This window comes from Panthera pardus, unplaced genomic scaffold, assembly GCF_024362965.1.
Source record: "Panthera pardus isolate Hobbes unplaced genomic scaffold, ASM2436296v1 HiC_scaffold_10, whole genome shotgun sequence".
Taxonomy (NCBI): domain Eukaryota; kingdom Metazoa; phylum Chordata; class Mammalia; order Carnivora; family Felidae; genus Panthera; species Panthera pardus.
This window is the reverse complement of record NW_026526655.1, coordinates 58,968,406-58,985,926: the sequence shown is the minus strand read 5'-3', so window position 1 is coordinate 58,985,926 and position 17,521 is coordinate 58,968,406. Positions and strand designations below refer to the sequence as shown.

At 35.4% G+C, this 17,521-nt stretch overlaps 1 protein-coding gene across 1 annotated transcript in view; it reads right to left on the bottom strand.

Annotated features, from left to right (window-relative positions):
- OLA1 (Obg like ATPase 1) overlaps window positions 1–17,521 on the bottom strand; it is a 171,569-nt gene that overhangs the window by 30,794 nt on the left and 123,254 nt on the right. The window contains exons 6-7 of the mRNA XM_019459948.2: window positions 14,617–14,697; window positions 14,195–14,292 (exon numbers count right to left, since the gene is read on the bottom strand). Coding sequence (XP_019315493.1) covers window positions 14,195–14,292; window positions 14,617–14,697 — 179 coding nt within the window. The remainder of the gene's footprint in view (window positions 1–14,194; window positions 14,293–14,616; window positions 14,698–17,521) is intronic.

Here is a 17,521-nt window from a genome sequence, read left to right as displayed (position 1 = left end):
AGTTTTGAGAATTGGGGCACCTGGGTGGCTCAGTTAAGTGTCCAACTCTTGATTTTGGCTCAGGTCACGATCTCACAGTTGTGAGAATGAGCCCCATGTCAAGCCTGCTTGGGATCCTCTCCCTCTCTCTCTGTCCCTCCCTCCCTCGAAGAAAGAAAGAGAGAGTGAGTGAGGGGGAGGGGGAGGGAGAGGGAAGGGAGGGAGGGAGGGAGGGAGGGAGGGAGGGAGGAAGGAAGGAGGGAGGGAGGGAGGGAGGAAGGGAGGGAGGAAGGAAGGAGGGAGGGAGGGAGGGAGGGAGGGAGGGAGGGAAGGAAGGAAGGAAGGAAGGAAGGAAGGAAGGAAGGAAGGAAGGAAGGAAGGAAGGAAAGAAGGAAGGAAAAAAAGGAGGCACCTGAGTGGCTCAGTCAGTTAAGCTTCCAACTCCTGGTTTTGGCTCAGGTCAGGATCTCACAGTTTGTGGGTTTGAGCCCTGCATCAGGCTCCACAGTGATAGTGCAGAGGCTGCTGGGATTCTCTCTCTCCCCCTTGCTCTGTCCCTCCCTTGCTTGCTTTCTCTCTCAAAATAAATAAATTTTAAAAAAAGAAAGAAAAGAAATAAATGTCTTGAGCATTCATAAAATAGTAAAATCTCACCAAACATGAGGTTTGGTTACATGCCTAAACAAATTTTTAACTGGATACTGAAGCATTGTTTTTTGTTTTGTTTTGGTGGGGAGAAAGAGAGAGTAAATAAAAATACAGTGAAAGGAAGGGAAAATGTACGTGACCATACCCTTATAAATTTCAGAAGCTAGAACACTACAATATTAAAAAACCAAAAATATGTATATGTAGGAGAAATAAAAGAAAATGGAAAATTGCTTTTTTAAAAAAAATTTCAGGTATAATTAACATACAGTGTTATATTAGTTTTGGGTGTTATAATGTTTCAACAATTCTATACATTTCTCAGTGCTCATCAAGGTAAGTGTACTCTTATTCTCCTTTACCTATTTCACCCATCTCACCACCCATATCCCCCCAGGCAACCACCAGTGTCTCTGTATTTAAGAGTCTTTTTTGTCGCTTTTTTGCTTTGTTTGTTCATTTGTTTCTTAAAATTCCACATGAGCGAAATGACATTTGTCTTTCTCTGACTTATTTCACTTAGCACTATACCCTCTAGATCTATCATGTTGTTGCAAATAGCAAGATTTCATTCTTTTTATGGCCATGTAATATTCCATTATGTGGAACATTCCAAGATGTGTGTATATATGCACATCTTCATCCATTCCTCTAGGGATGAATACTTGGGTTGCTTCCAGGTCGTGGCTATTGCAAATAAACATAGGGGTGTATATGTCTTTTCAAGTTAGTGTTTTCATTTTCCCTGGGTAAATACCCAGGTAAAATACCCAGCCCTACAGTGGCTCTACCAATTTACATTCCCACCAACAATGCATGAGGTTCCTTTTTCTCTACATCCTTGTCAATATTTGTTTCTTGTCTTCTTGATTTTAGCCAATTTGATACGCATGAGGTGATATCTCATTGTCGTTTTGATTTGCATTTCCCTGACTAATGATGTTGAGCGTCTTTCCATGTATCTATTGGCCATGTGTATGTCTTCTTTAGAAAAATGTCTATTCAGGTCCTCTGCCCATTTTTTAATTGGATTTTTTTTGTATTGAGCTGTATAAATTCTTTATATATTTTGAATATTAACCCCTTATCAGATATATCATTTGCAAATATATCCTCCCATTCATAGGTTGTCCCTTTGTTTTGTTGATGGTTTCCTTAGCTGTGCAAAAAGCCTTTTATTTTGGTGTAGACCCAATAGCTTATTTTTCCTCTTGTTTCCTTTGCCTGAGGAGACAGCTAGAAAAATGTTTCTACAGCCCATGTTAAAGAAATTACTGTCTGTTTTCTTCTAGGAGTTTTATGGTGTAAGAAAGTGGTCTAGTTTCATTCCTTTGCATGTAGCTATTTTCCCAGAACCATTTATTGAAAAGACTATCTTTTACCCATTGTATATTCCTGCCTCCTTTGTTATAGATTAATTGACCATATAATTTACTTATTTATTTTTATTTCCTTTATTTCCAATCTTCTAGCTGGTATGGGTTTCTGTGCAATTTTCACTAGAATACAACTAACCAAAAAAACAAAAACAAAAAAAACACAAACCTATATTTTTTGTTCCATGAAAAGTATGCTATAAATGCAATAAAATGTTCCATACGTTTTCTCATGAGCTCGAGATAAAAGATGTCTTTAAAAAGTTTAACAAGGTTTCTCACTTTATACTTCTCAAAGTAAATAGGTAAATGTTTGCATTCCAAGGTTGTTATGAGGACTAATTCAAATAAGAGAACCTATTATGTTAGTGCCCCAAAGTCTAGCATATAACACATGCTCAACAAATGGTAGTTACTATTTTGTCCAAGACTTGGTTGTATGTATACATACGTACACATATAATGTTCTTTCCATTACACTGCTATATACAAATACAGAATTTAAATAGAGTATTATACAAATTATCTATTTGTACTTCATCTAGTAAGAGATACACACATGTACAATTCCCTACTCCAAGGTCTCAAAATTCCTTACTCCTTGAAAATGCAAGGAAATACATCACTATATGGCTAAAAACACACAAACAAAACAACCAAGTGGTAGAAAAAAGTACTTGTCTTAAAAAATGATTGATAATATGTTATTTTCTATGTAAAAATATATTAACCACTTTACTGTCCCTATAAATGGCTATTAAATTGCTACATGTTTGGAATATGGTTTTCAATGATAAGTTCAAGAAAATAAACATACAGTTTAGGTAACAATTTTTACATTACCTTCAGTCGGCATTCTCTAATCAGGTTATAGTGAGTGAATCTTTAGTCTCAAATTTCAGTGTGTTAACTGTTTAAGACCAACAAAACCTTATCTAAATGAAATTTACAGTGATAGGAAATGTAGCATTTATGACCTATTGCTCAGGCCTGGTCTACCTTTCCCACCACCAATGGCCCAAAGCTGAGATACCATGGCATAGTATAGTAAAGATCATGAGCTCTGGAGATAAACTGCTTAGGTTTGAATCTTGGCATCACTGACTGGCTATGCAAAGCCAAGTTCCTCAATCTCTCTATACTTGTTTTGCCTTCCTTAAAATAACAATGGTACCTATTTCATAAGGTTTTGGGAAGTCTTAAATGTAACTGGCATATAGTTAGGGATTCAGTAAGTACTGGCCTGATGACGACTACAATTAATACAACATTTTAGGCATAGGAATTTGTCTTTATTCTAATTCATGATATTCTTTCACTTCCCTTTTCATTTACACATCAACTCCAGACAAAAGAAAAATGGCACAAGTTAAAAGGCAACAATTTTAAATATAAATTATGTATGAAAACTACTGGTGACCTTCACATTTCAGACATCCAGATATGCTCTTTGGGAAAAATCTTTTGAAACATCATTTAAAACAAGAAAAAAGCAAAAAAATGATTACCAATAGACAGATATTTTTCTTTTAAATATCAAATGGACTAAACCCAAAGATGTTTTCCACAGATTATACAGTTCTTTTTAAAAGAATTTCTAAGGAAAATGCTGATATTCATCCAGGAATACTGACAACTACTCCTTGATCTTAATGACAAATACTACAAGTACTGAAAAGGTACCTTAATATCTTTATTAATGGAAACACTAATCTCATTTACCTCTCAGCTAACTTAACCCATTCCTTTTTTGTTTTGTTTTGTTTTGTTTTTAATGTTTATTTATATCTGAAGGAGAGAGATGCAGGGCATGAGTGGGGAGGGGCAGAGAGAGAGGGGAGACACAGAATCCAAAGCAGGCTCTGTCAGCACAGAGCCTGACGTGAGGCTTGAACTCACAAATCACGAGATCATGACCTGGGTCATGAGTCAGACACCCAGCTGACTGAGTCACGCAGGCGCTCCTAACTTAACCCATTCCTAACCTAAAGTGCGGATCTCTTAATCCTATGATGAAATGTTTCATTTTAGTGAAAATTCAATTCAAGGCCAAAATAGCACAGTGTTGTGTGGGCCAGGTTGGGATTTGTCTGTAGATCCAATGAACTAATGTAAATTAAAACACTGTAAAGTTTTGACCAATGTTAAGTTGCTATTTATTTTTTTTTTAAGATTTTATTTTTGAGGGGCGCCTGGGTGGCTCAGTCGGTTAGAGACTTCAGCTCAGGTCATGATATCACGGTCTGCGAGTTCGAGTCCTACATCCGAGAATCTGGAGCCTGCTTTGGATTCTGTGTCTCCCTTTCTCTGCCCCTTCCTGGCTTGCGTGCTTTCTCTCTCTCTCTCTCTCTCTCTCTCTCTCTCTCTCTCTCAATCTCAAAGATAAATAAAAATAAATTTAAAAAATTAAAAAAAAAAAAAAAGATTTTATTTTTGAGTAATCTCTACCCCCAAACATGGGGCTTGAATTTATGACCCTGAGATCAAGAGCTGCATGCTCTATGGGGCGCCTGGGTGGTGCAGTCTGTTAAGCGTCCGACGTCAGCCAGGTCATGATCTCGCGGTCTGTGAGTTCGAGCCCCGCGTCAGGCTCTGGGCTGATGGCTCAGAGCCTGGAGCCTGTTTCCGATTCTGTGTCTCGCTCTCTCTCTGCCCCTCTCCCGTTCATGCTCTGTCTCTCTCTGTCCCAAAAATAAAAAAAAATAAAAAATAAAAAAAAAGAGCTGCATGCTCTACCAACTGAGCCAGCCAGGCACCCCAAGTTACTATTATTTTTAGTAAAGTTCAATCTGCTTCTTTGAGGTCATACATTGAGGGACTTTCAAAAGAAGTGTTTTGTGAACAGTAGTGTGGATTAGCAAGTTACTAGATAAGCATGAAAAAGGAAAGATGAAATTCAAAGTAAATCTATATATTCACAAACATGACTTTAAATGCTGTTTAAAACCCTAAAATCTTTCTGGATTTTGAGAAATTAACTATCACAAACTAGAAAATAAATGATGGTCACTCTTAAAGCCCTGAATTCACTCTTACAACACATTTAGGATATGTTTAAAAAAATCTAATTGCAATGTATTTGAATAAGAATTTACAAAGTTCTTTTCAAGCAGTTGTTTTCAAATTTTACTTTTTCAGTGCTCTGTCATGCATGCCTTTGCTTTTGCTATTCCCTCTCCCCGGACTGAGTTTTCCTCAGATTCTCTCAGGGCACACTCCCTTACTTCAAAAAGGCCTTCCTTGACTACCCTAACTAAAGTGGCACCCTCTTACCCTGCTTTATTTTTATTCATTGTTTTAATCACCTCCTGACATTAAATATCTGTTCACTGGTTGTTTATCACCCCATTAGACTATAAGACTTAGGGGGGCAAAGTCTTTTTCTGCTTACCATCTAGAATGGTACATGACACACAGAAGGGCTCAATGATTATCTGCTTATAAAAGGAAAAAGAAAACATAGTAACCACCTCCTCAATGAGTTCACAGTCTTCATAAGAAACATAAATTTGAAATTTATATTAATGATCAGTTTTTATGAAATTAATTTCTCCCTTTTTAAAATGTATTTATTTTGAGAGAGACATAGAATACACATGAGCGAGGGAGGGGCAGAGAGAGGGGGAGAGAATCCCAAGCAGGTTCCGTGCTATCAGTGCAGAGCCCGGCACAGGACTCGATCCCATGAACCCTGAGATCATGACCTGGGCTGAAATCAAGAGTCAGATGCTTAACCAACTGAGCCATGTAGGTGCACCAATTAATTTCTCTTATGAAAGCATTTAAAAGACTGAATGGAGGGGTGCCTGAGTGGCTCAGTCAGTTGAGCATCTGACTTCAGCTCAGGTCACGATCTCGCAGTCCGTGAGTTTGAGCCCCGCGTCAGGCTCTGGGCTGATGGCTCAGAGCCTGGAGCCTGCTTCCAATTCTGTGTCTCCCTCTCTCTCTGTCCCTCCCCCGCTCATGCTCTGTCTCTCTCTGTCTCAAAAATAAATAAATGTTAAAAAAAAAATTAAAAAAAAATAAATAAATAAAAGACTGAATGGATACCAATGTACAGCCCCGAACTTTATAGACAGGGGTGTACTCAAAGTTCCTAAGTTCCTTATTTTGGAACATATTTTTAAGGAGAATTTAAAAACTGGAGGTACAAATGGTCACAGATACCAAAACATGTCTCATCGACACTGCACTATTTCTACTATGTTATGAATTAAGTAGGCTTCTGAGAGTACTTCATAATCTAATGTTTTGATGGAGAAATGTTTTCTAGGTCACATTAGAATAAGGAGACGCAACAGTCTGAGTAATGCAAGTAGCCTCAAATATAGATACGCCAATTCTACAAAGGGGTCTTATTTCTACTTTGTCCTTAATTCTAGCCAAAGTAATAGCTGCCCACGATGAGGAAAGATGGGAACATGGTGAGACCCAGAAAAGACTTATTTTCAAGGGGAAGAGATATGAAAGAGGGACAGAGTAGAAGACCAGGTCTTAACTCCAACCCAGCCAGAAAGCTGCTCATAAATTGGGTATTTGCAACCTCAGAAATGCTGTATATAGTTCCACAGTTAGAAAAATCCTACCATGACAAACCTATACATGAGGGCTGAGAAGGTTCTAGATACTTGAATAGGCATCTTTTCTTTGTGAATCTGTTAAATCTAATGCCTCAAAATCACAAAATTCTATCACTGGAAGGGAATCTTAGAGATGATCTTAATTCTTTAACTTTCACTGCCTCACCTCCAACACGCACACATACATATATTCAAAAATAGAGAAAATGAGATACAGGAGATCACAATGGAATTGTTCTGAAAGGCTTTTTAAATAATAAACACTGGGGCATGGGTGGCTCAGTTGGTTAAGCGTCTGACTCTTGGTTTCAGCTCATGTCATTATCTCGTGGTTTTGTGGGTTTGAGTCCCCAATGGGCTCTGCACTGGCAGCACAGAACCTGCTTGGGATTCTCTCTCTCCTCTCTTTCTCTCTGCTGACCCCCCCCCATCTCTGTCTCTCTCAAAAATAAGTTAATAAACTTAAAAAAAAGAATAAGCCCTTAAAAAAATGCTATTGTAACAATTCAACAATGATTTCATCTAATGGAAGCCAAGAAATAAAATCCTCTACTCTGCCAATGGTAAAGTCACAGGGCCCAATCTGAGGAGATGGGAGTGGAGTCATGGAAGATGGTGGTGATATCATGGGAGTTTTATCGCTATTGCACAACAGAGATGGTTCTCCACCGTTCATTTTGTTTTGGAGGACAACTCTATCAAAGCAAGGAATTAACAGCTATAAACATACATATGATACATTTTATTCCTTTATCCATATCATGAAAAGAAAAGCCAAGGGAATATATTCAGAAGATACATTTAGAAGACTACACAAGTCCTTTTTCTATGATTGTATTCTATTTGAGTTATGGTAATTAAATTTGGGAAATATTGTTTATACAGACATATTTTATGTGAACATTCTGATGAATTATCTTCAATACATGAAAGACTAAGTAATTTGCTTGTGGTCAAAAGAGCAAGTTAGCAGCAAATAAGGACCACAACACTAATATTTCAAATTCTAAAGTAGCAGTATTCTTCCTTTTTTTTTAGTTTATTTTGAGAGAAAGAGCGCGTGTGAGCAATCGCACACGGGCAGAGAAACAGAGAATCCCAAGCAGACTCCGCACTCTTAGCACGGAGCTCGACTTGGGGTTTGATTCAGTGAACTGTGAGATCATGACCTCAGCCAAAACCAAGAGTCAGATGCTCAACTGACTGAGCCACCCAGGCGCCCCTGCAGTATTCTTAATATACCAAAATACCTCATAATACACACTACCTACTTTACAAATAGACTATATGCTCCAAGTTTCTTAGAATTTATCTTCTTTACAGACACAATGTTATTAATGGTACTCAGGACTTTGGTCTAGTCTATTTAACTCATAATGTAGTAGCTGAACTACAACACTAACTCCAAAGGTAGATCTTATGACTGGGGAATACAAGAGAGAGTACAGGAATGAAGGGCCGAGAACATTATACTCTTTTCCTATTCTACACAAGCAGGATATTAGACAAAACACTGAAACTGCCCAAAAGGGCACCCTCTCCTTTCCTTCTCTATTGACTTCTCCCAGGAAAAACTGATGCAGATCCTATATACAGCATTTAGGTTCCATTCCAAACCCTTCCCAAGGCCCTGTTCTTTATCTCCTACCCCCAACAGTCCTAAAATTTCTGGGCTTTAAACTTCTCCACCTTTACCAACTACTACTAGTCAAAATTCCCATTTTATGAGTGTAGCTCATCACAACTCACAGCTTTGGAAACAAAATTTGATTTAGAGGTCCTTAAGCACCAGGGCACAAATTTTTTTTAATAGTCCTTGAATTATTCACCAAAGTAAGTGGGGGTAGAGAGGCAGGGGAGTTGTTTTGTGTACATGAATCATTTGTAATTTGAAAAACACTGTATAAGTCAAACTTTGCCTTTCATTTCTGAGATTATGAATGTGTGTGTATGTAAGGGGAATATATATTTTAATTTCATATGAGAGAATCCTAGAGAATAATTGTTTGTTTTTACTTTGTATGGAAAACATTTTATTTGTTCCTTTTTTAAAAAAATTAATTATTTCTAGTTCACGTACAGTGTTATGTTTCAGTTGTACAATAGAGTGATTCAACAATTCCATACATTACATAGTGCTCATTGTGAGAAGTACACTCTTTAGTCCCTGTCACCTAATTCACCCATCCCTCTACAGACCTCCTCTCGGGTAAGAGAACACTTTTTCTTAAAAGAGCTTTAGTCTCTCGTAGCTAGAAACAATTTTGTGAAATGTTTTCCTACTATATGCAGTGAAATTCTTTAACTACTTTAAAAAAAGATAAATGCCCTGACATATTTGACAAGTTATATCACTCATAAATCAGTAAGTCAACAGATGGTGCTAATGAAAATAAAAATTGACCCTCCCAAAAGTATGACTTTCTCAGATTCATTGAATCATTTTGCAAATAGAAATTATTGTCTATAAACAGTGTTGGGCAAAAAATGCAAATGAGCCAGGACAAATTCTTAAAATGCACAGTATGGTGGGTCAACAGCATTATACTCCTATAAAAAGATGTACTTTCTTCTATAATCATCTTTGAGGTGTTATTTGGTTTTGTTACGATAAAGCGCTTTAGATCACTTGATAAGAATATGAAATTGCTGAAAGAGCAACCAAAATCGTTTTAATGAAAACCAGAAAGAAATTCACAAGTATTATCACATGTACCTGTATGTACAAATGCTAAAGATCATCCCCAGTAAAAAGATTATTGAATGGGCAAAGATCCTTTTCCTCCCACTTCTTCTAGAGTTCTACCTCTTGTAATTAAAAATTTGTTTTGCTTTTAGTATATTCTTAACTCTCAAAATTCTGCATCAAGAAGTTATGAAATAATTCCACAAAATCCATTCACCAGAAATTATTTGAAATCCCAATTTGTAGAACATATGATACTGTTTCAAAGCTTTATCACAATACAAATTAAAAAAGCAGATAGTTGAGAATCATCTAGTAGCAAAAACAAAAGACTAAAATGAAGAAGGGTTCTTTAAGACAATTTTTTAGATTCATTTATAACAAGTAAAATTAAGAATATTTTGTAGAGAAATTCACCAATTTGATCAATCCCGTATTAAAAAAATTTTTGCTTAGTTTAGACATCCAGAATACCCTTGACCTGCCCTATCACTCTTTCATCTCTGTCAAAGGAGCAAATTAAGCACTAGTCCTCATAAAGGAATCATCATTAAAAAAAGTATTTGATTTATGAAAACCATTACAAATTATCACTCATAAAATTTAATTCAGCCCCAAACCCCCTCACATGTTAAAATAAACCTACTAGCATTACGTTGTGATTTCGAGTAGTTACCCAGAATAAGTAAAGTATCCTCATAGGCTTCACAGTGTTAGGTACTTCAAGATGAAGGAGACGTAACAACCCCCCAAAACTATATGAACCACAAGTGATAAAATATAGAAATTATAATCCCCCCAAAATGTTGCATGGATATGTCAGAGCTTTTCCTTTGCCAGACTAATGGATGATGAGAACATTTAAAAATTTTCCTTTGCCAGACTAGTGGATGATGAGAACAATTAAAAAACTCATACATGTGAGTCTTGCTTTATACAATAGGGTATGTTCCTGAAAACTTTATGTGAATTAAACCTAATTTCAAATCTACCTGAGAAGCTCTTAAACTCAAATGACTAATTTATTTCAGAATACTTATTCCCATTTTATCTATTTCAAGTAAATCAAATGTGTAACAATGTGATTTTTCCACAGTAGCATAAATTTCTAGCTTCAATAAATAATCTTCTTAGAAACTGATGACTTCTTAGAATAATTTTACAGAAATAGTTTTATATTTATAGATCTACGTACATATGTATCCATGTATACATAGATAGGTATACAGACATACAAAATTATATGTAAAAAATGAACATACTTCCTTTTGCATGCATAGTTGCTGATACAGTACCTGTAATTCTCACACAAAGTTCAAGAAAATAAGAAAATGTTGGATTTATTCTCCCCCTAATCAGGTACACAATGTATAGTATCGCCAAACTATTTTTAGTTGTTGTATACAAATTATGTGGAAAACAAACAAAAACAGAAAGTTGGGATGAGGGGGCTGAGTCACAGAATAGTAAGAATTAATAAAACCTTTTTCTATTTAAAATTCATTTAGTGAAACTGACACACTGCCCTTTTTGACACAATCGCCTAAAAGACAGCATATATTTTGTCTACCTATCTCAAATCAATTTCAACACCCAGATTAATTGATTCATACGGTATTAGTCAAAGGGTAATGTTTAGTGACCACAAGCCCACCAAGGCATATGTAAATATATGTGTTTATATGCACACATATGTACACCAGAAATTTGAATTTCTTAAATTTTTGCTATATTTTCCAGTTGAATATGAACACGTAGTATAGTAAGCAATAAAATGGAATGATCCTTTACCAATAGTTTTAAGAAAGACAGAGATAATAGAACACAAAAATAAAACACAATTGGAAGCTATGTAGGTATACAAGATACCTAAATTTAGTTTGCTCTACTGATTTCACAACTGGATGGCATATACTACTTACAGAGCAGCAAAGGTGCAAAGATTGAAATGTAAACCCCTAATTAAGGAATGGTTTGACAGTTCTGATGTCCTGTACCTGCCTGACACCATAACTCAGTAGGCAATCTCAAATGAAAATACTGCATAAAGTACAATCTTAGTTGTAAGTTACAAGTGATTGTGTTTAAAAAATGAAATCCTCAAGTGTTCAAAAATCACTGGCACCCACCAAAACAACAACTTCTACATAGTTTTACATTCAAAGAACAGCAATTTGTAATAATAAAAAAGGTTTCTGTGGATTCCCCTTACAACATCTTGATTACTGTTATCTGATCATAACACAACTGTAACTAACCCGGCTGCCAAGTCAGCTTCTCTTCAAGGAGCTAGGTCTTAATCATAAATCAACAAAATGACTAATTCAACATTGTTTAAACCAGTGAGTAGAGGCCTGGAGCCATTCCAATTTTTACATCTTTCAAAAGGTCAATATACCTACTCAAAAACACAATAGACTTATCTTTCAAAGTGCTTTCTTCTTTTCTAGGATTGAGAAACAATGTTACCATTTAAATTTAAAGTGAACTAAAACCTTCATTACGTCTGAAATGGTGACCCACTAAAATATAGTTTCAGTCTTCCTCTTATGGCCCAAATCACAAATCCTTCCTCCTCCTCTTTCCTGATCATTTAAAATAGTTTTCTAGATCTAAAGACCCATAAAAATATTTATTCCTGCACCAGTCTTCATTTGCCACAGTAACATTACACAATAACCATAAGAAACAAAACTTTTTCTTTTGCTAAAGGAGCAACTGATGCAAATGGAGCTTAGATATAAACACTCCCCCAAAACGGGATGCTAACACAAATTAAAAGGATTTAGTGGTTAAAATGTATCTTAACTATTTACATCTGCTTGCAGTGTTAGAAATGATGAAAACCCAGAGTTCATATCCTCCATAATAAAAATTTATTCTGTACTTTAATACAAAGGCTATGTTGCATAAACAGAGGATTTAAAGCTGTAGCAGAGTGGCTGAATGAAAGGAAAATGGCAATCTTTCTGGCTCCAGTAGATGCCATTCCCTATCACACAATGTTTCCCACTCATAAATACATGACAAATACTTCCTCAATCATTTTTTACGAGCAGGGATGCACAGGGGGTAGTCAATGGCTAGCTTGAGGGAAAATAGGAACAGCAGGCGGCAGAAACTGTACAGAAAATGGCTATGTGGTAAATTCTCTTCTGGAACATCACTCAGTTACCCAGTCTTTGATCTTTCAGCTACAATTACACTAACTTCCACAAGATCTGATCCCCCGCTCCCCACCAAACATACACACAACCCCAAACCAGATCATTAGTTATATATAAAATCTAAAATTTGGTTTTATAAATAGGATCACCCATACCTCTACATTTTTATAAATTAAAATTTGCTATTTAGACAAGAGTTTGCTTTCAATTGACTATAACCATATCATCATCACAACTGGTCTCACAAAAAACATGGGGTGTCTGGCGACAGCTAAATCACAGACTGGCGTCTCCCAAGCAGTCTGTCTACCATTAGGGTCTGGGAAATGGTATTTACTATACAATTAGAGCCAGGGAGTTCTACCTGTAATCATCCAAATACAGGTGTGAGAAGCCCCTTTGGGCAAGGAAACTGACTCATCCCTTTTCATGTAAACTTTGATGTCTGTATTGTTTCATGAAGCCTCAAGAAACCTTGCCATTCACACTACAATAAGATTTATTAACTGAGGTCAAGTAATAAATTTTAAAATTCCTTCCCAAAGGTAACAATTTTTAACACATTAATCATCAAATTTATAAGAATTTGGAACAAGACAGAACTGATTATTTTAAAGTTAATTATCTACTGGAGGGCAGTGACCAGGTAGAACTAAATTTTCATGTGAAGTTTATGCTTTCTAGAACACTACCAATAAAGAAGACAAATTCAGTTTCCTTTCTGGAGCACAAAATGTCTTAAAGTAATATCAACAGGGCATTTTTAGTTGCAGTAATTTCACAGAATTTATTCTAATCATTTATTGGAGTTAACCATCTGACATTAATTATTGTTTTGGCTTCCAGTCTATGAATGTTTATTTTTCAGTTTAAAGCTTCTCACTCTTTGATATCATATGGAAATGAGAATTTTTAATGGAAAATTGAAACCATGTGCATCTAAGTACTTAATGAAGTACAGGGAAAAACCGACAATATATTTTAGGAGAACGCAGATATTCTGCTCTGGATAGTTTTGATTTGTTTGTATGACTTAATAGTACAAAGCACTGAGGGTCCAGTGAGGCGAGTCAAAGTGAGCACAGTGCCGAATGTGTACATGCCCCATGTTACATGAATATAGGATGTTTTCAAGTTATTTGTGAATGAAGGAAACCCTGCACATTTGGGTTACACGTCCAAAATGGCAATCAACACATGAATGCATAGTTTTTACCTTTCTACACTTTAAGTATTTGGAACAGATACCTGATCTTCCTCTCTTTCCCCCGACCCCCGCCCGCTGCACACAGTTGTTTCCATTTAAAAAATTTTCTTAAAGCATTTAATCAGGATTTTAAAATTTACGCCCAGCTACAATCTCAAGTGGATATTTTAAAGCCACATGTAATATCAACAGTTAGAAATTCCTAGTTTAAAAAATATTATTGTTCTATGTAAATTCTCATTTGGCAAAGGAAACAAACAATAATGTCTATTAAATTTAAACTTAATAAGTAAATACGCATGATTCAATATTGCCTAATTTAATTGTTGTTTTTTCTTAAGTTCTCTCAGTGTAGATCAATTAGGAGATTCATCTCAGAATGTAAATACCAAACAAAGCTTTCTCATCCATTTTAAGCTTTTTAATAATAAGGAGAAAAATATTAAAATCTAACAGCAGTAAGTTTGTGTGTGTGTGTGTGTGTGTGTGTGTGTGTGTGTGTGTACGGATAGAGATATGATGTCTGAATATATCTAGGAGGAAAAACTTACCATTTGTTTTTCTTTCTAATGTAGTCTTTTTCAGAAAGATTAACCAAGTAGACCATTGGTTTTGAAGTCAGAAATAAGTGTTTATTCAACACTTCAATCTAAAGTGGGAGACAGAGAAAGAATCCTTTTAAAACGTTGAGCAAATATTGAGTAAGTCACTGAAAAACTTGAAAGTAAACTCTTTCTAAACAAGTAGCCATTTTCATTTTCATAATTCTTATTTGTAAAACACTGGCTGTTATGCAATATCAGAAGTAGGGAAAAAGAAAATAATAACAAGCCTGGGAATAAGCAATCATTGACAGAAATAAAGTTTAACTAGATATTAATAACAATAAAATATAAAATAATGACAACTCTAATTCATTCTCTAAGAAATCAAAGCCAAGGCAGTAAGAGGTGGCAAGATGTTTACAACTTACCTCTTTGTCATTCCAATCATGATAGAAGCGAACAGGTTTCTTTTGATCTATAACCCAGGATTTGACTTTGCACATTATATCCTATACAAGATTGAGAAGAAAGTAATTACAGGGCGGATACTAAACATTTAGTTACTAAATAGTAAAATTAAAAGTTTTCAAATCCTCAAAATAAAAAGTCAATTTTATATGACAGGGGAACTAAATCACACAGATCATTTGTTTTCAATACCTCATTAAAAATCCAAATACCAATGAAACATTGTTGTGGCATTAACATTTGAATATATAAAATGTGGAATACTAGCACGATTAGTAACAGTCTTAGAAATTTCAAGACAATTCACATACACCAAAGATTATAAGAGTTAATAACATTTCAACATCACCTAGTGATGCCACTTGCAAGATAAACATGCTATTAGGAAATGGAGGGAGGGAGGAATACTAGGAAGAGACTGAATTATAATTTTTTCCTTAAAAAGGAAAACAAACAAAATAGACGAAATCGAGCCTATTATTGATGATCTACCCTCCAAAATATTAAATCAACTGACCAAAACCCTTCTAATTCTGAATTAATTTTTTGCCAACACCTTCTTCCTGCCCACTTCTCCGGTCCCCGCTCCAACACCGCCCCCCCACCCAACCTGCCAAAGCCTCCATTACACAATGGCAAGAGCCCTGCACTGGTGACCTCCAACCAGCTGCATTCACTTTCAGAACATCTCTCTCTGCTGGAAATCTAAAGGCCTTTTAGTTAGCAAGCTAGTGTGCATTCAGAAGGAGTAACTGCAGGAAGAGCCCAATGTGCTTTGTTTCTCTAGCCTTTCTTCACAGAAAGATTAATCATCTGTGAAATGGAAACGGCAAACAGCAAGTGACACAAACTGAACCCTTCAAGTCTTTCCTCATCAGTTTTGTGGTTCTGAATCTAAAAGCTGCGTGTGGCAAGGTTCTTCTTACAGGCAGGTGTTAATAAAAGGCTCTTGGGTCTGAAAGGTCAAACTTAGCTCTTCCAGAAGAAGTGCATTTGAGAGTCATCTGGTTTTTTGTTGTTGTTGTTAAAGATAATTTATGGATATGTTTTAAATATGCATTTCTCAAAATTTTATTGTAACACACAATTATTAGTAATAGAGTTCTTGGGTTCTCATCGATGTATTTACCATAAATCAGTTCTTTTTCTATAAATATCCACTTGTATAAATTACCTCAGTATTTAGTATACCTTCCTTCCAAATCTTGCTGTTACCAACAGGAAAAATAAGGAAAAAGCCCTATGTCCTTAGATCCTGATTTGAAACTCTCCAGGAAAAGGACTTCCCACAGATTTTAACAAGGAAGGGGCAAGCTGAAAACTTTTAATGAAATCTAACATGTTCTGCTTAAGAATAATCACTTTTACTCTTCTATAACTGAATTTCACTCATAAATGTTTAAAAGTGGCTAATGTAACACCATTTCCTACAAGGAGAAGATCAAAGTGCTATATTACAAATGCATTATGATTAAAAAAGCCCTGTGCAGCCTTGCTATTAACTGTTCTTTAAACCCTAAAAGGCTTCCCATAGATCTCACTTGGCACTGCATATACAACCTTTGACAAGTAATGTAGACCATTTTTATTCATTGCCTAAAATTGTAGGCAATTATGTGCGTCACACTGGCCACCTGCAAATTCTGAATGCCTGCTCCAGTTGTCAGTGCAAAAAACTAATGTCGGAGGGGATTAATCTAGGGGGAGAGAGTCCTCTTTAATGGCTCCAGCAGGTGAAATGGCCCAGCTGGTTACTATGATGAGTGGCCAGAACAGCTTATGTAGAGACATGCAACAAGATTATACAAAAGGAGGAAACAGTGGTACCATCTTATATTTGGTTCCATTAGTTTTTTCAATTAAAGAAAGAAAAGAGAATAGACAAAAGAAAGCCAGACCAAAAATAAGGAAGGAAATTAAATTTTAATCATATAAAAAGTATAACATACTTTTGTAACTGTAAACACTTTTATAAAACCAAAGGGCCTCAATAAATGCTCATCACTAGTGAAGGAATTTGAGTATTTCTTTTTCATCTTAAATTAACTACATAATCACTGCAGACATAGAAATGTTATCAAAAAATCTTCTGGCATGAATCTTCCCCCTCACATCAACACATTAAACTACAAATTAGAAACACTCAAATTTTAGTCAAAGAGAATTAACTCATAATTAAAGTTCTCAAACAGTATATTCATCAAAGCCACATTCAAAACTTTTTTTTTTTTTTTTTTGACATGGGGCTCGATCTCATGACCATGAAATCATGACCTGAGCCAAAATCAAGAGTCGGATGCTTAACCAACTGAGCCACCCAGGCACCCCCACTTTCAAATCTTTCAAAAAATATATTATAGATTATAACCAAATGTTTGACAAGTTGAATTTTAAAATTTAAAATATTTTATTTTGTACTAGTACTCTCTATATTATCCCCATAGAAGATTTAACAGCCAAGAAAAGATACCTTAGATTATTAAAAGGTGCCGGTTTACTTAAGACAAATAAAAAAGGTCACTCAGATAAGATTATTTTACATAAATGACCATTACACGGTATAGTTGTAATGTGCTGTTTTTCTTACATAAAAATTAATTTTAATTTTAGCAAAAAACTAAAAGGTGTTTTATGTTCCTTATCTGAAAAAACTCTAATCAGATTAAAGAAAACATTTGGACTTATTTGTATATAATACTTAATGAACTAAATTTTTATGCTTTATATAAACACATATATTAATAATTATGATTAGAATAATAAAAGGTTCTAGTTAATTGACTATGGCTAACTGAGAAAATAATACACATTTAACCTACTTTTAACAATTTGGAATACAATCAAAACATAAAAACACCTTAATGC